The 25,111-nt window shown below is 41.2% G+C and overlaps 1 protein-coding gene across 1 annotated transcript in view; it reads right to left on the minus strand.

The window, feature by feature from the left end:
• LOC307016249 (scavenger receptor cysteine-rich domain-containing protein DMBT1-like) overlaps positions 1–21,969 on the minus strand; it is a 31,738-nt gene extending 9,769 nt beyond the window's left edge. Inside the window, exons 1-21 of the mRNA XM_079645287.1 lie at positions 21,625–21,969; positions 21,307–21,333; positions 20,867–21,178; positions 19,547–19,840; positions 19,102–19,422; positions 18,587–18,874; positions 18,008–18,322; positions 17,101–17,400; positions 16,143–16,451; positions 15,540–15,854; positions 14,690–14,998; positions 14,300–14,593; positions 13,509–13,844; positions 13,312–13,419; positions 12,724–12,808; positions 12,484–12,625; positions 11,591–11,606; positions 10,771–11,126; positions 4,604–4,679; positions 3,161–3,187; positions 2,721–3,032 (exon numbers count right to left, since the gene is read on the minus strand). Of these exons, the coding sequence (XP_079501413.1) occupies positions 2,721–3,032; positions 3,161–3,187; positions 4,604–4,679; positions 10,771–11,126; positions 11,591–11,606; positions 12,484–12,625; positions 12,724–12,808; positions 13,312–13,419; positions 13,509–13,844; positions 14,300–14,593; positions 14,690–14,998; positions 15,540–15,854; positions 16,143–16,451; positions 17,101–17,400; positions 18,008–18,322; positions 18,587–18,874; positions 19,102–19,422; positions 19,547–19,840; positions 20,867–21,178; positions 21,307–21,333; positions 21,625–21,676 (4,594 nt within the window). The 5' untranslated portion in view covers positions 21,677–21,969. The remainder of the gene's footprint in view (positions 1–2,720; positions 3,033–3,160; positions 3,188–4,603; positions 4,680–10,770; positions 11,127–11,590; positions 11,607–12,483; positions 12,626–12,723; positions 12,809–13,311; positions 13,420–13,508; positions 13,845–14,299; positions 14,594–14,689; positions 14,999–15,539; positions 15,855–16,142; positions 16,452–17,100; positions 17,401–18,007; positions 18,323–18,586; positions 18,875–19,101; positions 19,423–19,546; positions 19,841–20,866; positions 21,179–21,306; positions 21,334–21,624) is intronic.
• Between the last annotated feature and the right edge of the window lie 3,142 nt (positions 21,970–25,111).

A 25,111-nucleotide genomic window follows, 5' to 3' on the forward strand; every position in this document is an offset into this window, starting at 1 on the left:
AGCAGAGACAACCATCGCGTGACAACGTGCCGCAGCAGATTGCATTCCTCCACTTCCACAAACTCGCAGAATTCCTTCAACTGCGCCGTTCTGCTAGCTGAGATGCTAAAATGGCTATACACCTTAAGCACAACATTTTCAATGTCAATATCCAAGTTGCTTGCTGCATATCTTGTTGCATTGTGCAGAATATGGGCTAAACAGTTTGCAGCGAGCACGTCTTTTTGAGCCTGTTTCAGTTTCTGATAAACACTGTTGTGTTTTCCATAGTTAACGCTGGCGTTGTCTGCTGCATATGCTGACATTTTTTTCACATCTAGTCCAGACATCTCCAGTTTAGATAGCAGCTGATTTGTTATAGCTTCCGACTTTTCGTTGCTATCACTGTAAAAATCCAACAGTGCATGTTGCACGCCCTCCTCAAAGTGAAAATATCTCAGTACAATGGGGAAACACTTGATCGTACCTTTGTTTGATGCATTTCTTGCCACTGAATAATGCAGTTCATTTTCTTTTATGTAATCCACATGCGTCTGGACAGAGTAGGGTGCTAGGATATTTTCGCACAAAGCTTTGGCTTTTGTTTTTCCACAGGTCATCCCTTTTGCTATTGATGAGTCGTTGTAGATTGTGCGATCAACTTTTATTCCACAGTCTACACTCCTGTATGACTGGTGATGCTTGACGGCATGATAAACTTTACAAAGTTCTGCTGCGGAGATTTTGTCATCTTGAGGCGATGAAGCTTCACGGAAAAACGATAAAAGTGAAGAGGCACCTGCGCTTTGATCGTTGCTTTTGTGCTTATCTGTGTTAGCATGTCTGTCAACAGCACCTTTTCCTTTGCTACTTACGTCCACATCGCAACGACACAACGTGCAAAAAGCATGGAAGTCGTCCTTTCGGCTTTTTGTGAGGAATCCATGCTCTTTCGACCATTCAGGATTAAATGAAGTCTTTCGTTTCGGCATTTCTGCGGTTTAACCTACCGCTAACTAGGCGGAGTTGGCTCATGAGCTAGTCTGCTAGCGCTAACGTCACTCTGTGCCACAGTGCCATGCCGTGAACGTGACGTCAAGAAGCACATGGCTAATTGTTTACGTTTATTAACCAATGAAATACAAGATATTTATTTGACATCACATTCAGCCAATAATTTGTAAGACCACAAGTCTTACAGGGATATATACTTACACATAACTTATTTTTTGTATTTCTTTGTATAATTGTCTATTTTTTTTTATACCCTAAAAGTATAAAATGGGGATCACCTCAAAAGGAGGACAAATGAGCGTCCGGCTCAAGGCTGCGCCGGCAGACGGACACAGACATTGAAAACCGGACTGTCCGACCTAAAACCGGACGGATGGCCACCCTACCTCCGGTACACAGCACCTTAAGACGTAGTGTGGAGTTGCATTAGGTAACGCGAGATACTGCTGATGCGCATTAGTTTCTGTTATGGATCAGTATCAACAGTCCTGCCAGTAACGTTACTATATTATCAATACTACTTTAGTTATAGCCTGATATATGATACCTAACTTTACAATGTTGTGATGTGACTGACGTTAGCTAACATTAACTGTCTGTAGCTAACGCCGATCGCTCACCAAGACAGCTGCCCTGTTCTCCACTGGTTCTCCTCACACCAAAGCTCCATTTCTCGCCGATGGCCGTTATTTTTTCTAATCCTTGGCTGCTCCTGGTCTCTTGGACACCTAGCAGGCTCATAATTATAATCATATGCATTCGAATATATATTTTCAACCTCTTCTGTGTCAAAACTAGCATTGTGATCAATGTTTATTCATACGTTAGACCGGCAGCTCTCCCCCATGTTACGTCACAGGTGGGAGGTCACGCGGGGAGGCTTTTCGTATGCGGAAGTAAAAATATCTTACAAAAACGATGCCAGATGTCACTGTCGTGTATATTTCTGTATATGTTTTTTTAAATCTAGTGTATTCATCATTTTCCTACACATTTATTCACTGGTGTGTCCAACCTGCAAGTTGCTCTTTAAGCTTGCTTTATCTTAGTTTCAACGCTTCTGCTGCAAAAGTCCTCTAAAAGCAGAGAGCAAATGTGACCTGACAATATAACCGCTGGGTTTTCAAAGCAATATTGTGATCAGTTGCCAAGATAAATGCTGCATTAGTTTTTTTTCTCCACAGCCGTATTTCACAATTTCTCCCGAAAGTTTCACATGTTCTTGATTTAAATTGAGAAATCCTAGAAATGCAGAGTTTCGAAATACCTGATCTTCTGAGCTAACTTAGTCTATTCAAAGCAAAAGTTCAGCATTTTGGGAAGCGTGATTACTGTTGGGGAGCTCAATAAAAAGATTGATTCTACTCTTCCATTCACTTGATAAACAAAAAGTATACAGCAAGCAGCAACTTATCTAAGCACAGCAGAAACACTAAGAACAGAGATAGACCCTGGCTTTCTCTGAGGTTAACAAAATCCAGCAACTTCAAAGCTCCATCTTTAACACCTGTTTGTTTGTGAAAGAAATGACAATATGCTCTTTTATAATCTCCAGTATTTATGCTAAGCGTAGTTTAGGGGCTGAGCTTGACCTTTGCCTTGTATGTCCAACTATAGATTTAATAAAAGGGATTATCCTTTTATTAAGAAAGTTATTGAGTACTGGTAATTTCAACTTTGAAAAACATAGACCAAACATACCATTAATTGAACTCTTGAAGTCTTACCTGCACAGGTAACCCCAGCATCCTCAGAGTGGCCGCAGTTATTTTGCCCCATTGGTCTGTGTGGGCACTTGAGGACAGATGTCTCATGACCAGTACACTGCACATCATCCAACCAGATCATGTTCTTTCCCCCTCCAAAAGAGGCGCCTTTAGTGGCCTGAAGAGCTGTCCCGCAGTTTAACTCTCGACATACCACGTCAGCGTTGGCGAGGCTCCATTGGTCATCACACACAGTTCCCCAACTGTCTGAGTGGAAGACCTCCAGTCTACCAGAGCAACGCGAAGGCCCGACCAGCTTAACCTCAATGCATTCTATAAATGAAAAATGAACACACAATAGCTCAAGGTCATGTCAGCCTGATCTCAGTGACAAATGGTCCTTTGTTGTTAGATCAGACTATAATTCTATTTAAGGCATGAGATCAATAGAATGTACTGACCTGCAAGCAATGGTATACTCAACAGACCTAGAGCAGACACATGAGGTTTGTCATTAATATTTAAAACAATATTTTACAATAGCAGTGTTTACTTTAATTCATCTTATTTATTACGTATCAGGAAAGCTTGAGATGTGCAGAAATACATAAATCCTTATTGTTCAACCTCAACTTTGTCAAATTGTTTTAAAGCAAGAAAATTTGAACAATCAATAATAAGAGCTGTCTTTCTTAAACCTGTTAAACCCCGAGCCTGTTTTTCAGGTCTCAGGCTCGAAAATGGCATTCCCAGAACAAATGACCATATCTTCCCTTCTAAAAGGGTTAAATTAATAATCTTTTTTCTCAAAGCAAGGTTACACCTGTGAGTCGGATGTAGAAGTGTCAGAATCAATATAGATGTTTTTATTTTAAAGTAAATTCAGATTGAACACAGTAAAAAAATGTAAATGATTGTGTCCGTCCAAAAAATAAAAATGACTTATAGTGAAAAGCACCCTTGGATGGTAGACTAAAAGTTTTAGGAATCCAAACTACAACATATAATAAGTACCCTGTATCAAGTTTGATGCAAAACAAGTGAAATTTGACCTTTTTAGAGAGATTTAGCAAAAAAAAAACACTTCTGGGGTCATTTGGGTGGATTTCACCTACTGTATCTCTGGCCCCCCTTGGTCGATTTTGCTGATTGACATCTCTTTCTAACCGTCAGAGCCAATGGAATCGAGGGGAACTCCCACATACTCTTTATTTGGTAATGTGTGTGTGTGAGACTGCTGCATAGCCAAGACAGGAAGCTGCGATAACTCTGGTGGCTACCATTAGCAGCTAACTTTTACCCTCCAATTTTTACATAAAAATTGAATTATGGATTACATATTTTAAAAAGTATTTTTTTTCTCGTTTTAATGCCATTGAACAAGTCTTTTGATCAGATACGTTGAGAGGATCTCCCGTAAAAGCTACGTAAAGGTACGTGTTGTGATGTCTGAGTTTGCTTCCCCTGTCGCGAGTTCGGATCACTTAGTGATGATATATATACCTAAATAATCTGTGGAACCTCAGCTTTAATCGGATATATTGTATGTGCAGCTACGATAAGTAATGAGGGTATCTTTTATCTTGAGTTCTTTGCCAAAGTGCGTTAGCATTTTTCGCTCAGTGGTCATTTAGATGCTTCTTATGAGACTTGTGTTTTGTTTTGGTAAAAATGGTTTGTATCGTCAGTTAGCTGTGATTATTCCCGTTAATCTGGTATAACACATTAATAGGTTCTTAAATATTAAGATCCCCTGAGACACAGTGTCGTGAAAAGAAAAAAAAAGGACCCGCCATGGGGGTCCTTGGGGTTTAACAGGTTGGGATCGAGAGCATGAGACCAAGTTGTTTGACTATCACATGATTTAAGAGTTCAAGAAAAGAATGGAAAAATGAAAAACTTACCAATTGACAAGTAAAAAGCGAAATGTCGTTTTTCAGCTGAAATGAAGATCATTGTGTCTTCAAAGTAGATCAAAAGCTGCCAAAATACAGTCAAAATGGGGTATTGTTAAAAAGGTACTTTACTGTATTATCAGTCTTCAGTAGAACAAGAAAGTTGATTTTTGGAAGCCATCCAGTTCTTGTTTTTTAACCAAAATCTTCAAATTAAAGGATGTTGCCATCTAACCTTTTAAATCCAGCAGCTGCTTAAATTACCTCACAAAATCTTCAAAATTAATCGCTGATCATATCTGAAACATCCAAAAGACAGCAGCCTTGTGTACAGATCCAGTAATTATTATGAATAAAAGGGGTTACATGCACTTGGACTGCTAACTGGAAGCATGTTGACATTTGGATCAATCATTAAAGACAGGGGATGAGCGGAGATTTCATTTTGTTTTACACAACACCTACATTACTTTCTAAAAATACATTATATTCAACAGGATATATGAAAACTAACTCTGGTAAATAGTAGATAGTATTAGTAAGATAGTGACTCTGATGTAGCAACACAACGAAGGTTGAGCTACAGAAAAATAAAAGGGAAATGTTGATTAAAAAGAGAGTTGTTGTTTAACAAATGACATGTGAACACCAGCATGGACACACCGACTAGTGTGACTGTCATTGCTATTCCAAACCTGTTACTTAACTGAACCATGGTACCTATAAAGTGAAAAATTGTTTGGAGTGTATCAAATACATAGGAAATCGAGAAACTATATATAGGTAATTTTTTTAACCTGAATTGACTGATTTGTTTGGCCACTTGGGGCCAGTGTAACAAGCTGTAACATAACATTGACATTACACAATCTTTTTCTTGCAAAAAGACAAATAAGCGTTTTGTTTGTGTTGAGGTTAAACAAGGTGAGCAGATTTGCACACAACACATCTGCCTGTATGGAGACACCCACTTATGTGATTCATGTTGTTGACATTACAGCCTGCTTACGTCTATCATGAAACCACAAAAACTACCAGCAATGGTGAAAAATAACTAAGTATATTGTCCCACTACTGAACCTAAGAGCTTGTAGAGTACTTGAATATTTCCAGTGTATTCTTTGTACTTTCTTTCTTCTCCACCAAGTTTCAGGGGGGATTGTACTTTTAATGTTACGGTGTGTGTAGGAAGCAGGACCCAAATGCAGATTAAAGTGACAAAATAACTCATTTATTTCAAGGCTAAACTCTAAACAAAGACTGAACAGAACACTCACCGAGGAACAAGCCATATCACAAGATGAACCGACAAAGACAGAAAAACCAGAACTTAAATACACACAAGAATAATCAAAACAACAAGACACAGCTGAGCAGGTAGGAGAAAACACAGGGACACCAGGTGAACACAATCGGGTAAATTAGACGCACCAGGGAAACTAACGACAGGGAACCATAGAAAGATCAAAACAAGACCAAACACAACGCAGACAGAAAACCAAAGACAGATCTAGACAAAACAAAACATAACACACACAGATAGTGACATTTAGTATATTCTTTTTTGCATCGAAGGCCTTTTGAGTGGAACAGCATAGGCGTCAATGATAATTAATATTGATCGTATCACTAGGCCACCAGGGTGGGTGGAGGGGGTCAGGAGGACGGGACTGAGCTGACCACCCAGGGGCACAGCAGAGGACCAAGGAAGGGATCTCGGGCGGACAGCCCGGGGGCAAAGCAGAGTTCAAAAAGGGGGGATTCGGGCGGACGGACCGGGGGCAAGGCCGAGTTCAAAAAGGGGGACTCGGGCGGACGGCCCGGGGGCAAGGCAGAGTCTAAGGTGGGGGACTCGGGCGGCCGATTATGAGGGAGAAGGCAGCGGCAGGAAGAGTCAGGGGGCCTGGCCCGAGGGCGAGGGCAGCGGCAGGAAGAGTCAGGGGGCCGGAATCGAGGGCGAAGACTGTGGCTCTCAGGGGGCCGGGCTCGAGGGTGAAGACCGCGATTCTCAGGGGGCCGGGCTCGAGGGCGAAGACCAGACAGCTCCAGAGGCCGAGCAGAGCCCAGTGTCGGCCGAACAGGAACCGGTGGGATAGGCCTCGGCAGGATCCCCCACGGAAGAGGACCAGGTGTTGGTAGGACCCCCAGCAGGACAGGTGATAGCGGGGCCTCCAATGGCACGGGACATAGAGTTGGCAGGACCCCCGGTAGAAGAGTAGTCGGCGGGACCTCCAACGGAACAGGACAAGGGATTGGCAGGACCCCCAGCGGAACCTCCAACGGACCAGGACATTGGGTAGGGACTTGAGAGGGAACTCGAGAGGTGACTTGAGAGGTGACTTGAGAGGTGACTTGAGAGGTATCTCGAGAGGGAACTTGAACGGAGACTCGAGAGGAGACTTGAGAGGGAACTCGAGAGGAAACTCGAGAGAGGGCTTGAGAGGTGACTTGAGAGGGATCTCGAGAGGAGACTTGAGAGGTAACTCGAGAGGAGACTTGAGCGGTGACTTGAGAGGGATCTCGAGAGGGAACTTGAACGGAGACTCGAGAGGAGACTTGAGAGGGAACTCGAAAGGAAATTAAGAGAGGGCTTGAGAGGGAACTCGAGAGGAGACTGGAGAAGAGACTTGAGAGGGGACTCGAGAGGTGACTTGAGAGGGAACTCGAGAGGAGACTCGAGAGGAGACTCGAGAGGGGACTCGAGAGGGGACTCGAGAGGGGACTCGAGAGGAGACTTGAGAAGGCACAGGAGAGGAGAATTGAGAGGGAACTTGAGTGAGGACTTGAGAGGGGAGCTGGCGTCGGACGGACAGCCAACAGGAGACGAGGTGCTGGAGTCGGCCGGTACGCCGACAGGACACGGGGAGCTGGCGTCGGCCGGTACGCCGACAGAACACGGGGAGGTGGCGTCGGCCAGAGACGAGGGGCTGGAGTCGAAACCATGGCTGCTGGGGCCAGGACTAAGGCTGGAACCATGGCTGCTGGGGCCGGAACCATTGCTGCTGGGGCCAGAACTGGGGCTGGAACCATGGCTGCTGGGGCCAGAACTGGGGCTGGAACCATGGCTGCTGGGGCCAGAACTGGGGCTGGAACCATGGCTGCTGGGGCCAGAACTGGGGCTGGAACCATGGCTGCTGGGGCCAGAACTGGGGCCGGAACCATGGCTGTGTGGGCCGGTTCTGTAGCCGGAACCATGGCTGCTGGGGCTCGGGCTGCTAGCCTGGCCTTGCGACTCCTTCTCTTTGCAGCCGCATGAATACTCCGTGGACCTCCATAAGCCAGACGAGTTCCGGAATACGACTCCTGGACAGGAGCAGGAACTGGGGCAGAAGCACGGGTTGACTTCAGACGGGACCCACCGAAGCGTATGGTGCCAGGTTGGGAATTGGGAGACAGGGAGCTAGCATGCCTGGGGCTAGCAGGCCGGGAATCACATGTTGAAAGGAAGTCCAAAATCCAGTCAGGTAAGAACTCAACAAAACATGGTTTCTCTGCTGCCAACCGGTGCGCCTCTACCAGAGCGGCCCTCTTCTGCCGAACACTGGACGCTCCCTTCCACCAATCGAAGCAGCAAGCCAGATAGAAGGTAAAATGCTGTAATTCTACCTCCCATGGATCATCTGCTGGGTCCATTTGTTGGTCGGTTCGTAATGTTACGGTGTGTGTAGGAAGCAGGACCCAAATGCAGATTAAAGTGACAAAATAACTCCTTTATTTCAAGGCTAAACTCTAAACAAAGACCGAACAGAACACTCACCGAGGAACAAGCCATATCACAAGACGAACCGGCAAAGACAGACAGAAAAACCAGAACTTAAATACACACAAGACTAATCATACACACAAGACTAATCATACAAACAAGACACAGCTGAGGAGGGAGGAGAAAACACAGGGACACCAGGTGAACACAATCGGGTAAATTAGACACACCAGGGAAACTAACGACAGGGAACCACAGACAGATCAAAACAAGACAAGACAGAACGCAGACAGAAAACCAAAGACAGATCTAGACAAAACAAAACACAACACAGACAGATCGTGACAGTCTATATTCTTTTTTGCATCGAAGGCCTTTTGAGTGGAACAGCATAGGTGTCAATGATAATTAATAATGATGCTGAATACATTCAGTTCCTCTTTTATTGTACAGCGTCACCTTCTTAAACTAATGGCCTAAGTCATATTTGAAAGTTTTTCAAAAAACTGAAAAAACTGAACCAAATATAGAATATATGATATATATTAATTATTTCACACAAAAAGGTTATGACAATATATGACTATTGACATACAAATAACACTGTCTGTCAATTGTGTAAAATAAGAGGATTAGATGACTTAGGCCAATTTACGAACATGTTGTTGTGACTTAGGCAATTTTAAACCTGACTTAGGCCTTATTACTTCTGGAGTAAGTGAGTTAGGCAAAACAGTGCACTTCTCTTTTCTGCATTACTGTGACAGACCATGGGGCTGGGTCAGCCACTAACAGTTTAAAATGCTAGAAGAGCATACAGAGACTCAGAGGGCAGTTTGGCCTTGGTTGGTCCTTTAATTCAATATAGCAAACTCAAAAGGTCCAACTTAAATCACTCTTAGCTAAATAAAACAAAAGGCAAGTAAATCAAATGCTGAGGAGGCATGTGCCTCTCCTCACTACTCCCTCCAGCTCTTCTTTGCTGTGTTTGGAATTGCAGCTAACCCTTTTCCATTTAAAGGTCCCATGTCATGGCCATTTCTACTGATCATAATTCCATTGTTGAGGTCTACTAGAGTAGATTTATATTGTTCAATGTTCCAAACTCACATTGGTTTTCTCACACAGCATCTCTGTATAGTATGTGTATTCACTCTCTGTCCTACACGACTTGTTGGAGCTCCTGCCCCCCCCTTCCCTATGAGCCCACTGTGCTCTGATGTGTGATTATGTGTTACAATGGCGTTTGTTAGCAACCAGAAATGAGAAACAGATGAGAATGCTGCGTGGGGTCTGGGTGCCGTGTTGGCGGGACGTTAAGGGGCTCGCTGCTCCGCCCTTTGAGACTCGAGGAGCCGACAGTGTGAGCTGGATTACTGGTGCCGTTTCCTGGTTGCTGCGTGGGGTCTGCGAGACAGCGAGACACGGCGAAACTCAGCCCGAACTCAGCCTGAGCACACACGTGAGTGTGTGGCGAACTGTGAGTGGAGATCCACACAGCTGCGGCTGAGTGTGCTGGCGAAACTCCGCGGAGTATTGCGGCTGAGAAAAGATAAGGTGTGTGTGTGTGTGTGTGTGTGTGTGTGTGTGTGCGTGTGTGTGTGTGTGTGTGTGTGTGTGTGTGTGTGTGTGTGTGTGTGTGTGTGTGTGTGGAGCTCCACGGATTAGTCCATTTGGATGGAAAAAGAAAAATCTCCAACGAGGCGTTCAGGGGCAGCATAGACAGGCACTCGACAGGCACTCGACAGGCATGACGTGTTTCATGGACTGAAGGTCCTGAAACTTCCTCTCCTTGATTGGCAGAGCATCAACTTCAGCTGTTGCAGCTGCCTGTTGATATTCCCGATGTAGTTGGGAGATGGTTGTGCCTGGGTGAAGGAACTTATTGTCTTTGTAGGTCGCTGTGCTTCTGCAGTAGTGCGAATCAACAGTGGGCAGATCCTTCAACCAGTCCTTAAGGAAATCTGTGACAGCAGTTTCCAGCTTTGCATTTTTGCCACTCTTAGGTGGAGATGTAGTCCGCCACTTGTTCGTCATGGTCGATGGTGTCTTTGTTCAGCCAGGGTAATGGTTCTTTCAGGGATACCAAGTGTAGAAGAAAAAAAGCTTCGCACACTTTAAGATTCGTTCCATCCTGAAGTTTCAGTTGGTAGGAAAATGATGAACTGCGCCTGGATCCCTCACCAACTTTCTTTCTTTCAAGGCAACCTTTGTGACCAAAGTGGTGACGTATGTTCTTCCCAGTTGTCCATTGACCAAACTTTCTGAAATATTCACTGCCTCTGCTCTTCTGTAATGGATTGACAGTCTTGAGTCGTGACTCGTTGACAGAACTTCGAATTGCAGGGAAGGCCCATAGCCTTTGCAGCTATTTCTTTGCCACCTTTGGCCTTGTATGCCATTCCTTTGAGACGTTTCTTTCTGGATTCTTCCATGTTTCTGGGCTGAGGTATTTATGTTGTTTCCTTTTGACCGTATTGTTTTCATACACAACCTCTAGATGAGGACGATAATGTTCTGAAGTTGCTGCCAGACTGTCTTCATTTTCATGGACAGAGGACTCATCAGAGGATGGATTGTAGTTTGGGTCTATGATAACATCATCATCATCATTATCATCATCATCATCATCTGTGTCTTCTTCATGGTGTGGACGGGTCTGCTTGGCATCTTCAGCAGCACTCTCTTCTTCAATGAGAGTGTTTAAGTTATTGTCTGCTCCATCTGATACAGGGTCTTGGCCTGGTACATGCTGCTCCATCTCTTTAACAACGGTCTCATTTTCATTGGATGATTCCTGATCGGTGTCTGAAAAGTCAAGTGCATCTCCTACCAAAAAGGAGTAGGCGTACGGTCACAACTGTGTGATCATTATGAAAAACATTTTTGTAATTGCACTGTGGTATTAATACATTAAAGCTATTTTGATGAATATTATTTGGCCAAATTCAATTAAAAAAACATTTAATCTTTCCTAATAAGATGGAAATGTAATGTGGAAAAAGGAGACAATATTAACAAGTGAAATGTACTTTTCCTAATTCATAATTATGCAGTAATTGTAACCGTTACTTCTGAAAGGTTAGATTCGTTTTTGGATTCGTTTTTTTTGTCCCAGAGGGAAATGTGTGCATGCTTCATGGAGCTACAGTAGCTACATTAGCTGCAGTAACTATAGTACCTACAGTAGCTTCGGTAGCTACAGTAACCATACATTGTGAAAGTAAAAGACTAAATAACTACACAACATTTATAGCCTAGCCTATAGTATAATATAGTATAACATCACTTACCAACAGGGGATAAGCCCTGAACCATGAAAATAACTTAATTTATCTGTTAGTTTTTCTTTTTCTTGAAGCAGCCATTTTGTAAAGCTTGTAAAATGGCCTAAGTCACAAGACAATGTGACTTAAGCCATTATCTTTTTTAAATATATGGCCTAAGTCACACTCTTGACATAGGCCATTATACTATCAGGGTAGGGACAGCACAACCTTTCAATAAGGATGTAGGCAATTTTACCAGAGGTGGCCAGCATCAAGAAGAGATGATTTAGGCAAAAAAAACATTTTCTCCAAAATATGACTTAGGCCATTAGTTTAAGAAGGTGACGACAGGTTATGCTGAAGAATTTGTTATAACAATTACTGATGATGATTGATAAAACATATTCATGTATTTGATAGTTCACATATCTTGGCAGTGTTTGGTAACAATTGGGCACATTTTCCCCCAGCAGGGTCAAATCATCAACAAACAAAAAAGGTGCAAGCGCGGTAAGAAATATATATGTATTGATCTGCATTCACATACACCAAATAAAGCAAATTACCATAGAATGCAAAGACAATGTAATCAGCCTACTCCTGCAGGTCAGTTGATCTAAGCTTTCTGATCAATAGAATCTCTCTGTCAAATGTAAGCCACAACAGGAATAAAGCAAAGAATGCAGCATATATTTGAGGAAGTGTGTAGATTAAACAAATAAAATGTTGTGTAAAAACACACTTAAACCTGGTCTTCCTGAAAGAGCAACAGATCATCAGCTAGTCACCGATACACTGTGACACCATTGTTGGCTGTCGTTAAAGATACAGCAGACTTATAAACTTTAACTACCCAAACTTTTCACGTTTTGTGAAATTGCACGACATTCTTCATTACTTGATGCATTTAGTTATCAAGGGAAAACTAGTGGTTCTAGCTCATAGCACACTCTCCCAGCCAGATCTTCAGGGATCCTCTCCACAGAGTTATCAACATCAGCATTGTTTTCGTCCTGCCCGGGGCTGTGTGTCTGCTCATTCTCTTGAGTATTTCTGGCACTGAGGGGAATGAGGAGGAGGACAATCACAATCAATTTAAAGTTGTTTGATCTAAAACAACATATGTATATCTTTGCAAATAACATTATATTTACTACCTTTCATAGAGGGCTCCATTGCACCGGTCGTCAAGATCATCCTTTAATGCTCCTCCAAACCTGTTACTGAACTGAACCATAGTACCTGGAAAGTAAAAATATTCAAGTTTTTGATCTAAAACAAATACAGGGGATCTAGATTAAACTAATTTTCTGAAATTTTCTGATTTTTTTAACTGAATTGTTTGGCCATTTGGGGGCCAGTTTGACAAATTGGGGATGTCTTTTTTTATGCATGGCTCTGCAATGTAACTGGTATTATTGTGTTTAACATTTTAACTATCAGTGTTACAACAGTTCCACCAATTACTTTTTGATTATGCATGTCATTATATGAAACAACCATGGTTAGACTGTTAGACTGTAAGTGTGGTTGTCTTTAGGTTTGGGGGTACTTTTTTATCATAATTAAGGTGCTACAACAATCCTTAGAGCCAAAGAGATCAGTAAATTGATTATAATGTAACACAGTAGCCTAAAATGACGCTATGAGAGCAGTGAGCGTGGACAAAACGTGTAGATGCAAAGACTTTATTTGCTGTGAAGGATTGAACCATCCAATTTTGTTATGTTTTGTGTGAAACTCACCAGCAACCCTCCTTCTCTTTCTCCACATCAGGTAACCTAGAACCCCCACAAGTAACACTAACAGCAGACCCACAACCCATCCTGTGGCCACTGAAGAGGATGAGGCCGCTGTAGGGGTCAAAAGATCATTTAGTTAGCAAAGGAGAAAACTATCCATTTTAAGTCAAATCATTTCTCAAGGGCTCCTTGGGTCTTACCGACTACAGAGACTTGGAGTGACTTGGAAGGTACTGAATAGAAGGACATTGAAGACATGTTCACACCGTAGATGCACCTATAGTCCCCTTGGTTTTTATAATCTATTGCAGGAAATTCAAAGGTTGTCAGGTAGTGGATGGAGTGGCCAAATGCAGGCACCGGTTCAGTGACATTGTTGTGGGACATTGTCAGATAGAAGAAACCTCCAGGGTATATGGAATGAGTAGAGCAAGTGACGGAGAAGCTGCTCCCTTGGGTGACCGATATTTTGTCAGGGGTGTGGACCACCATTGCATGAGGAGACGACAGGGAGAGAGTGGGTTTTTCCAGTTTCACTGCAGATTAGAAAACCTTTTTTTAACAACTCATTTGGATCACAAAACCTGTTTGCAATCTTGCAGTCAAATTAACCCTTTTGCTAAGGCCTGCCACGTCAGCTTAAGAAAAGATTAGTTTTAAAAACAAAATAAGCAATTTCAGAGAGAAGATCTACAATATGCATTTGAAAGATTTATCGGAGTTCATTTCGTATTTGTTGCTCATTTACTTAACGCTTTGCTCCGCTAATTTCAAAGATAGCACCACAGGTTTTTACATAGAAACACAGGCTAAACATTTTTAAACGTATATTAACTTTGTCTGGGTATCGAGACATCTCTATTTCAGACTCTCCAAGCACGACTGTTAACCATAAGTACGAACAGACTGAAACTGATCTAAACAATGGCATGACAGTCAATATAGCATATATAGTTTAATAGCCAAATAGTTATCAGACAGAATTATTGACCTATGATGGAGAGCTCTGCCGTTTCTCCTTGAGGAAAATAGATGACTTGATTGGGCAATTTCTTTTGATATTCACAGAAATATGACCCCTTCTGGTTGAAATCTACTGAATGGAAGATAAAGGTTGCAGCTTCATCCTCCGTGAATTTTTCCATTTTAAAGGAGTCTTGGGTCCTCTTCAGGAAGAACGTCCCGCCCAACTTTTCTGTTAGTATACTGCATGTGATCTCAACTTTGTCACCCCAGTTTACCTCTGGAGAGGGACTTAAAGTGATTTGGGGCTTTTGTAGAGCACCTGAAAAAGACAATAAGCATCATTAGAGCGTGATGTAATACCAGTTAGAAGGTAATGATTTCATCCACAAATTAGAAAAGGAGCCAGGCCTCTCACCTAAACAGATAACACCAGCATCTTCTCCGTGCCCGCAGTTATTTTCTCCAAAACCATTATGCGGACAATGTGTGATTGCATTCTCTTCGCCTGCACACTCCACGTTATCCAGCCATATTGGACCAGTGCCTCTACCAAAGTGGGCACTTGAAGGAGCAGAAACTGCATGTCCGCAGCCAAGCTGTCTACATACCACATCACCATTGCCAAGTGACCATTCATCATCACACACGGTTCCCCACTGGCCTTTGTAGAGGATCTCCAATCTACCGGAGCATTGACTTGTGCCGCCGACCAACCGAATCTGTGCTGCATTTAAAAATGTAATTTAGGTGAGTTGGACAGCAAGCGACAATCCTTATGTGATGTCTCAACAAACAATTCTAAAAAACATTAATACATTTTGTAAAACAAAAAGTGAATATGTTTGTATTTTTTAAATATTGTTTATCCCATCATTATATGAGTAGCTAATTTTGACAGTGACGAGGGAAAAGGTTGACTTACGGTAACCTCATTATGTGTAACATTTGTCATGTACGTGAAAAAGGTAAACAATACATATTGGGCAATATTCTGATATGCTTTCGTGCTTAGTGTCAGTAAGTATAAACATTACAAGTTAGCATAGCATAGCTAAACGGCTGCCATCCTCAGATTCCTATTTAACTTAGTGTCTGGTGAGAGTCTCAATCTTCTCATCTAACTCTTGACAATAAAGCAGATTAGTGAATTTCCAAAAAGTTGATCTATTGCTTTAAAGAATGATTACACATCCTTTATTATTGTTATTATATTTGTTACCCAAAAGCATGTGAGAATGTTCAACACGTAATTTTAAATGCCATACCTGCACAGACAGCGCCAGCGTCATGTCCGTGCCCGCAGCTTGCTCCTCTGTAACCTTTGACCGAGCATTGCCGAAGAGATGTCACATTGTCAAAACATGAATTGCTCGCCTCCACTACTGGTCCACTGCCTTCACCAAAATGGGCAACGCCTGGAGCGGTCTTTGCCTCACCGCATTCAAGCTGCTCACACACCACCTGAGCTTTACTCAGGGTCCAGTCTGTGTCACACACAGTTTGCCACATGTCGCCATGACGGACCTCTACTCTGCCAGAGCACACATCCTTACCATTCGCCAACCGGACCTCCAAATCTCCTGTGATATGAGGTAAACTGAAATTATCTTACAGTACATTCCACATATTAAAAAGTTTAAAAACACTGGAGCACTTGTTGCCTATATTGCACACCATTTAGATTTGGAACACAAAACATTTAACTATATGGAAATGGGGATAAGATTGAATGTGGCAATTTAGTAAATCGAGTTTGTAAAACCAATTTAAAAAAGCCCTACATTTAACTGTACAAAAAATAGGAGTGATAGAACTGAACTAAACAGAATAGAATGCATAACATTTGTTTTAGATATGCTTTTTCTTACCTGTGCAGACAACACCAGCAACTGAGGTAATGTTGCAGGTTCTGTCTCTAAAAGGACTTTGTGTGCACTGACTCAGTGTTGACTCCAATCCACTGCATTCAATTCGATTGATCCAGGTATGTCCTGTGCTATGGCCATACTCAGTCATTGTGGTAATCTTATGAGCTGTCCCACAGTCAAGCTGTCTGCACGCCACATTTGCATCATTCACATCCCAGGATTCACCACACACAGTCCCCCACTGGCCTTTGTCGTAAAACTCCACTCTTCCAGCACAACGACTGGACCCATTGGACAACCTCACATTGCCTGGAAATGACAGAACTGTTTTATACGTATATGTATATACAGTATGTACATTCCAACTTTGCTGTTGTTTTTTATTTATGCTACATGCTACATTAGTGGTCTCCAGGGGCATATGCTAGTGACTGAAAATATCTGTTGTTTAATTGGTATCATTAGTAAAATATATTGTGTAATATTGCTTCAATTCCAATTGAAACAGGTGCAGTTAATCAGCCCGGGGAGCAACATTGTTAGTTATTGCTTGCTACCATCTGTGATTTCAGCAATTGAGCTTGTAACATACAAGTTTGCTTGGCTCATTGCTTTGACATCTGGCCTTGTCTTTTTGTGTTGACAAATCAAAGAAAGTCAGCAAATAACCCACTTCTTTTAGCACAACAGGTTTTTACATAGCAACACAGGCTAAACATTTTTAAACGTATATTAACTTTGTCTGGGTATCGAAAAATCTCTATTTCAGACTCTCCAAGCACTACTGTCAACCATAACGTAAAAACGTTTTGTGGGCTTGTTGAAAACGATCGTGGGCTACACGGCAGTCCTGAAGCCATTTTTAGACGCTGTTTCCATAATTGCCTAAAAAAGGTTCATGCTAATCTTGTTCGAAAAAATTTACCACTTCAAATATCAATTAAACTTCAAGTCTTACCTAAACATTTTACAGATGCCTCTTCAATGCGATCATGGCTTGTTCTTCCACGTTCTCTCAGTATGCACTGTGAGAGAGAACTCTCTCTACCGTTACAGCTGACCTGATACCCTCCAGGATATCCGCCATGACCGTATGATCCTGGATGCTTGTCAGGATCTCCGCAATTCATCTCTCTGCACACCACTGTAGCTTCATTTATTCCCCAGTTAACATTATATGGTGTTGCCCATTTGACACCAGTGTAGAACTCAACCCTGCCAGAGCACTGGTCAGTCCCATTGATCAGTCTAATTGTAGCTGGGAAGCAAAAAGCAGAGAATCAGCCACTGATGTTCTTAGCATGTTTGTCATGACATTCAAATTGTATGTAGCATTCTCCAAATACCCTTCTAAACAACTTCACAATCAACATCTCTGGATGAAACGTTGTCAGGAAATTCAAAACAAAGAGACATAGAGACAGACAGACGAACGAACAGACTGACGGACAGGCAGCCCAGACAGACAGACAGACAGACAGACAGACAGACAGACAGACAGAAATTGCTTTAGTAAAACATTTTGATGTAAGTCAAATTACCAAGAATAATCAGCAAAATACTGATATTAGGAACTGTGTCTTCATGGAAATAGTAACACTTTTCAGAGGCTGGTTGGCCTGTTCATGTAATGGGGTAAGGGATGTCACCGGAGTGACTCTGTTTACTGTTGGTGGCGCATTTTGTATATAAATCACTATATAAATACAGTTCATTTACCATAAAATATTGCATAGGAGCTCACTGCAGGCTATAATTCAATTGTTCCTGTGTTAAGGGCGACAGTTAAAAGCAAGCAAATGAACATTAAAAATTGAAATAATATAAATAACATGCAAAAAGCCATAAAATAACCGAGATGATACCTGAGCACACCACACCCGCATCTTCCACATGGCCACAGTTATTTTCTCCACGGGGGGCATGTCGGCAGTGCAATAGCGACGTCTCATTACCGACACATCTAACATCATCCAGCCAAATGTCTCCTTGGCCTTCACCAAAGAAGGAACCGGATTTGGCCGTCTTAGCTGTTCCACAGTCGATGGCTCTGCAAACCACCTGAGCATCTTTGATGTCCCACTCATCATCACACACAGTTCCCCACGTGCCATCATGAAGAACCTCCACTCTACCTGAGCATCGATCAGTGCCGTTCATAAGCCTTAGCGGTGGATTACCTGAGGACATGTCCACTCATGTTAACATTACTTACAAGCTAGACTGAAATAATCCAAATATTAAGCTTTGTCTGAACTTTCAGTTTAGTAGTTATTAAGGTAGTTAGTTAGTTGCAACCATTAGAATATTCACCAGTAAATAGCAATAATAAGGTGTAATGCACATACAGTATGCCAATTCTGGGTTTTAATGAACCACTTGTCCTTTGCTATAATGGTTGAACAGTGCTGCAGTGCAGTGTGTACCCTCCTTTTGTGTCTTACCTGCACATGAAAGAGAAACAGCTTCACATCTCCCGGTGTAATCTTGAATATTGCATTTGGAGAAGGAATCCACAGGGCCAGAGCATCTACTTGTATACCCACTGAGTGTGCTGTCACCAAAATTGAAGCTTTCTTGGATTTTTTTTGGAGCACCACAACCTAGTTCCTTACACACCACTGCAGCATCTTCGCTGGCCAAGTTATTACAAATTTTCCCCCAGCGGTGATTGGCTAAGACTTCCACTCTGCCAGAGCAGCGGTCAGTCCCATTGGCCAATCTGAGCGATTCTTGAAAGCAGATAAGAAGAGGTATTTTATTAAGAAAGTTCGTGAAAAATTCAAATATTTCTGCAATGACTATAAAAAGAGAAACAGCCAAAACTTCAGCAAACTTTCATACAAAAAACAACTAATACTTTCCAGAAATTGCATACATTATCATTGCACACAAATGCCAATATTTAGGATTGGCAATTGAATTTCCACTTTTAATTAGAAGAAATAAAGAGTGTTACCTGAGCATATAACACCAGCATCTTCATTGTGGTCACAGTCGTGTTCTCCAAAACCTCTGTGCGGGCATTCAGAAAGGGACTTCTCATGACCAGTGCACTCAACATCGTCCAACAAAACCTGATCCTGACCTCTTCCGAAAAAAGACTTGTACTTGACAGAGAGAGCATTCCCACAATTCATCTCTCGACATGTCACATCTGCTTCCTGCATCCCCCATTTGTCATCACAAATCGTTCCCCAATTTCCATCGTGGTAGACTTCCACACGTCCAGAGCACCGACCATCAGAAGAACCGTTTACTAGTCGAATTGGTGTACTGTCTGTCAGGTGGAAAGTAAAAAAATCAAGGGTATGTATATTCATAAGCCATCCAAAATGTAAGATTTATACAGGTGAAGTTTAACACAAAATTATTGATGTAGCTTGAACACAGGAATTACTAACGTTCACAGACGATAGTAGCATCCACACAGCTTTCCCTGCTTTCCAGAATTCCACACAGTGAGATAGAGCTCTCATTTCCTAAACAGTTGGGTTTGATGCCATGCAGGTCACGTGACTCTCCAAAATATAGCTCTTCAGTCTGAGTGACAGGTGTGCCACAGTTAAGCTCTCGGCACACCACGACAGCGTCTAACTCCGCCCAGTCACTTTTGCATGCTCGTTTCCAGTTGCCTTCATGGTAGATTTCCACTCTGCCAGTACACCGATTGCTTCCGTTGACTACCTTCACATGTTCTGCAAATGATGTGCACCGTTAAAAAAATCTATAACCATTTGTGAATTAAAGAACAATCGCACATTTTGGGAAATACATTTTTGTTACTGGCAAAATCATACGACAACATTGAAACAACTTTCACCTGTATTTTTTAGTATACATCTGCAAAAAAGAGAAAGTTAGCTAAGCTTCACCAAAAATTGGAAACAGTTGGAACAGTTTCCAGGCAACCACCAGAAACCTAAGGAAGTAACTGCTCAAGTCCAAGAAAATAGTTTCCCAGTGATGAAATCTGAAACTCTGTAGCTTAGCATAGTTAGCTCAGCTTATTTTAGCTTAGTGTGGTTAAGCTTGCTTTATCTTAGTTTTAACGCTTCTGCTGCAAAAGTCCTCTAAATGCAGAGAGCAAATGTGACCTGACAATATAACCACTGGGTTTTCAAAGCAATATTGTGATCAGTTGCCAAGATAAATGCTGCGCTAGTTTTTTTTCTCCACAGCCGTATTTCACAATTTCTCCTGAAAGTTTCACATGTTCTTGATTTAAATTGAGAAATCCTAGAAAAGCAGAGTTTCGAAATACCTGATCTTCTGAGCTAACTTAGTCTATTCAAAGCAAAAGTTCAGCATTTTGGGAAACGTGATTACTTTGGGGGAGTTCGATAAAAAGATTGATTCTACTCTTCCATTCACTTGATAAACAAAAAGTATACAGCAAGCAGCAACTTATCTAAGCACAGCAGAAACACTAAGAACAGAGATAGACCCTGGCTTTCTCTGAGGTTAACAAAATCCAGCACGTTCAAAGCTCCATCTTTCACACCTGTTTGTTTGTGAAAGAAATGACAATATGCCCTTTTATAATCTCCAGTATTTATGCTAAGCGTAGTTTAGGGGCTGAGCTTGACCTTTGCCTTGTATTTCCAACTATAGATTTAATAAAAGGGATTATCCTTTTATTAAGAAAGTCATTGAGTACTGGTAATTTCAACTTTGAAAAACATAGACCAAACATACCATTAATTGAACTCTTGAAGTCTTACCTGCACAGGTAACCCCAGCATCCTCAGAGTGGCCGCAGTTATTTTGCCCCATTGGTCTGTGTGGGCACTTGAGGACAGATGTCTCATGACCAGTACACTGCACATCATCCAACCAGATCATGTTCTTTCCCTCTCCAAAAGAGGCGCCTTTAGTGGCCTGAAGAGCTGTCCCGCAGTTTAACTCTCGACATACCACGTCAGCGTTGGCGAGGCTCCATTGGTCATCACACACAGTTCCCCAACTGTCTGAGTGGAAGACCTCCAGTCTACCAGAGCAACGTGAAGGCCCGACCAGCTTAACCTCAATGCATTCTATAAATGAAAAATGAACACACAATAGCTCAAGGTCATGTCAGCCTGATCTCAGTGACAAATGGTCCTTTGTTGTTAGATCAGACTATAATTCAATTTAAGGCATGAGATCAATAGAATGTACTGACCTGCAAGCAATGGTATACTCAACAGACCTAGAGCAGACACATGAGGTTTGTCATTAATATTTAAAACAATATTTTACAATAGCAGTGTTTACTTTAATTCATCTTATTTATTACGTATCAGGACAGCTTGAGATGTGCAGACATACATACCTCCTTATTGTCCAACCTCAACTTTGTCAAATTGTTTTAAAGCAAAAAAATGTGAACAATCAATAATAAGAGCTGTCTTCCTTAAGGGACTGAGAGTATGAGACCAAGTTGTTTGACTATCACATGATTTAAGAATTCAAGAAAAGAATGGAAAAATGAAAAACTTACCAATTGACAAGTAAAGAGCGAAATGTCGTTTTTCAGCTGAAATGAAGATCATTGTGTCTTCAAAGTCGATCAAAAGCTGCCAAAATACAGTCAAAATGGGGTATTGTTAAAAAGGTACTTTACTGTATTATCAGTCTTCAGTAGAACAAGAAAGTAGATTTTTGGAAGCCGTCCAGTTCTTGTTTTTTAACCAAAATCTTCAAATTAAATGATGTTGCCATCCAACCTTTTAAATCCAGCAGCTGCTTAAATTACCTCACAATTCAAAATGAATCGCTAATCATATCTGAAACATCCAAAAGACAGCAGCCTTGTGTACAGATCCAGTAATTGTTTTGAATAAAAGGGGTTACATGGACTTGGACTGCAAACTGGAAGCATGTTGACATTTGGATCAATCATTAAAGACAGGGGATGAGCGGGGATTTCATTTTGTTTTACAAAACAACTACATTACTTTCTAAAAAGACATTATATTCAACAGGATATATGAAAACTAAGGCTGGTAAACAGTAGTAGATAGTATTAGTAAGATAGTGACTCTGATGTAGCGACACAACGAAGGTTGAGCTACATAAAAATAAAAGGGAAATGTTGATTAAAAAGAGAGTTGTTGTTTAACGAATGACAACATGTGAACACCGACTCCCACCTGTCCCTAGAATCTCATCGCCTTATCATTCCCAGCAGTCCTTTTATGTTGAATTTGTTAAAAGAACAGCCAATCGATTTCAATGTAGTAGTATAAATTAGCTTAAATAAACAGGCCATTTTGATTGGCTTGTTTTATTTTCTTCATCTCAGTTCAATATCTTATTCTGTTGCAGGAACTTAACAAAAAAAGGTATTTAAGGATATTAAAGCAATTATAGATAAAATCCGTGTGTTATAAACAGGAACTTGCTTTTCCCTGGAATACTTTTTTCAATGTTTAAGACAATCGTATTGTTGTCAGTCCTAATAATTAATATGTTGCCTTTGTTACTTGAAAATGTGATCCAAGACCTGGATATTACAGAATACAGAACTAAAAAAAACGGATCATTACTTTCAACCCATGCTTTTTATGGATACTAAACCTCATCTGTAAGGTTAAATGCATCAAACATTGAGCTTTGAATCTAGTTTTACCCCAAATCACTGACATATCATCATTTATTCTTACCTTACAGAATGGGTTGTAGTTTTTTGCTCATCACAAAGAATTAAACCAACAGATCGACATTAACTGAGATGTTTCCTTTCGCTAACGCTTTACTTGATTGAACCACTTCCCCTTCAGAAACCCTCAGCCTCACTAATTTTTTTTGTTTGTTCAGCACCTTTTATAAATCTTGAATTTTCTGCCGTTCTCTGAGTGCCCCACAAATAAAATGTAGGACAGCAGGATGTACATTTAGTAAAACTTTATTTTCATACACGATACGATACAATATTACTTTATTTGTCAGATCAAGTCTGAAATTTGACTTGCGTCACAGCAGCTTCATGTCCAACATCAACAGACAAGTATCCAGACACAATACATGAAACACAAACAACAAACATTTAACATAACAGCACAATCAGTGAGAGAAAAGCTGCTCAAAGAGCCTTCAGCGTGCATTTGATCTGGGATTTAGCTCTGTATTTACTGTGAGGATTGACTGATGCACAATTATTGAATCGTGGGACCCTGTATCTCCGATTAGATGGTAGCAGTTCATATTCACTGTTCAGAACATGGTTTGGGTCAGAGATGACAGGGTTCTCTAACAGGGTTGACCAACACAGCAAGTAAACGTGAGTAGTTCTTCTCACATGATGTTTTTTCTTTTGTTCATAAGAAGATGCATTAGTGATTACACTGAGGCAGCACATCATATTGCATAACAGACTTGTCTATTCAGCATTATAGGTTGCCTGGTTTGGCCATCTGTTTGTATAATGTACAAGGAGTTCCCTTAATGTGCCTCCGGTTAACCGTTACATGGTTGTGTTGCAATTTCATAAAGAGAATAAGTTCCTCTTTAGCCTGACAGAATTGTCACATGCATGCTCACATACACGGTTTATTGTTAAAGTCAATGTAGGCCACTGAAAAATAAAGCAGCTAAATTGAATCAAGCAATTGATAATTGTATCATTCACACCATTGCTTTTCTTATCATGAAAAAGGACTAAATGAAAAAGGACTAAATGAACATGACGTGCTGATGGACTTTTCTGTGTCAATACTTAAGGATTAATGAAGATTCTTTCACATCCAATCTCAATATATTATTCAATTAATGTCTGTACTTTGTAACCTGTCCTGTATATGAACTGAGAAATGTCTATGTGCAATTCATTTGTTTAAAACCGAAATACATAAGAGTTGGGCACCATTCACATACACAGACAAAAAAAGTCTTATAAGGGAACTGTTTGACTGTACTGCAACCAGCCGCAAAACAACCTGTAATGGTGGTTTGTGACTGGAATGTGTCTTAAGTTATAAAGGCTGTGAACCAGTATTCAAGATTAGCACAATAAGAGGCTCTAAAAGTAGTGAAGCGATTACCTCAGCTTTCTAACAGTATTCCCAAATGACATAAGGGAGGATCTTAATAGTTTGGACTTCAGGTTAAGCACATATTGATGTCTGGGTAAATCATTACACAGAGATTTGCATCATCCTTTGATGGGAAATGACATTACTCTGGGGGAGTAGGGCCTTGAAAAGCAAGCAATATTTTAGAAGTGACAAAAAGCAAATATAAGCCATTTCAATGTACAGCATCAAGTTAGTTACCACTGAACTATGTGTACTTCAGTTTCTTTTATAGACATCATGAGTCATGTAATAGCATTACTCTGAGGCTATGTTTTTAGATATTCACCGTTCCGGCCCTTGTGTGTTTTCAGGCTGTTTGATGTCTGCCTCATCCTGATTGTTTTCACCCTTACATTTCTGATCTACTGCTAAATTATGAACCATCCAGATCTCTCAGGTCTTCAGGAACTGGTCAGCTTTCTGTCCCCAGAGTCAGAACTAAACATGGAAAAGCAGCATTCAGTTATTATGCACCAAATATCTGGAACAAACTCCCAGAAACCTGCAGGTCCGCTGCAACTCTTACTACTTTTAAATGCAGGCTGAAGACTTTTCTTTTTGTCGCTGCTTTTAATTGAAACTGAGCCGTTGTGTTCATCAGTAAAGTGGAACTTCTGTGTGAACTATTCATATCTGAAACTGCACTGTAACTTTTTATTCATGTACTTTTTATTCATGTATTTTTTCTTTTAATGTTTCTTTTATTATCTTTTTTTTAAAATGCCTTTGTCTGAATGTCTTTCACTTTTGTAAAGCACCTTGAATTGCCTTGTGTTGAAAGGTGCTATATAAATAAACTTGCCTTGCCTTACCTATTCCTCATTAGCGCTGTTCTCACCTGTCCCTTGTTATGATGCTTCTTTCTTTGTGCATTTATTATGTGTGCTCCCCGTTTGGACCAATCTCCTGTTA

This window comes from Notothenia rossii, assembly GCF_949606895.1.
Source record: "Notothenia rossii genome assembly, chromosome: 8".
Lineage (NCBI taxonomy): Eukaryota > Metazoa > Chordata > Actinopteri > Perciformes > Nototheniidae > Notothenia > Notothenia rossii.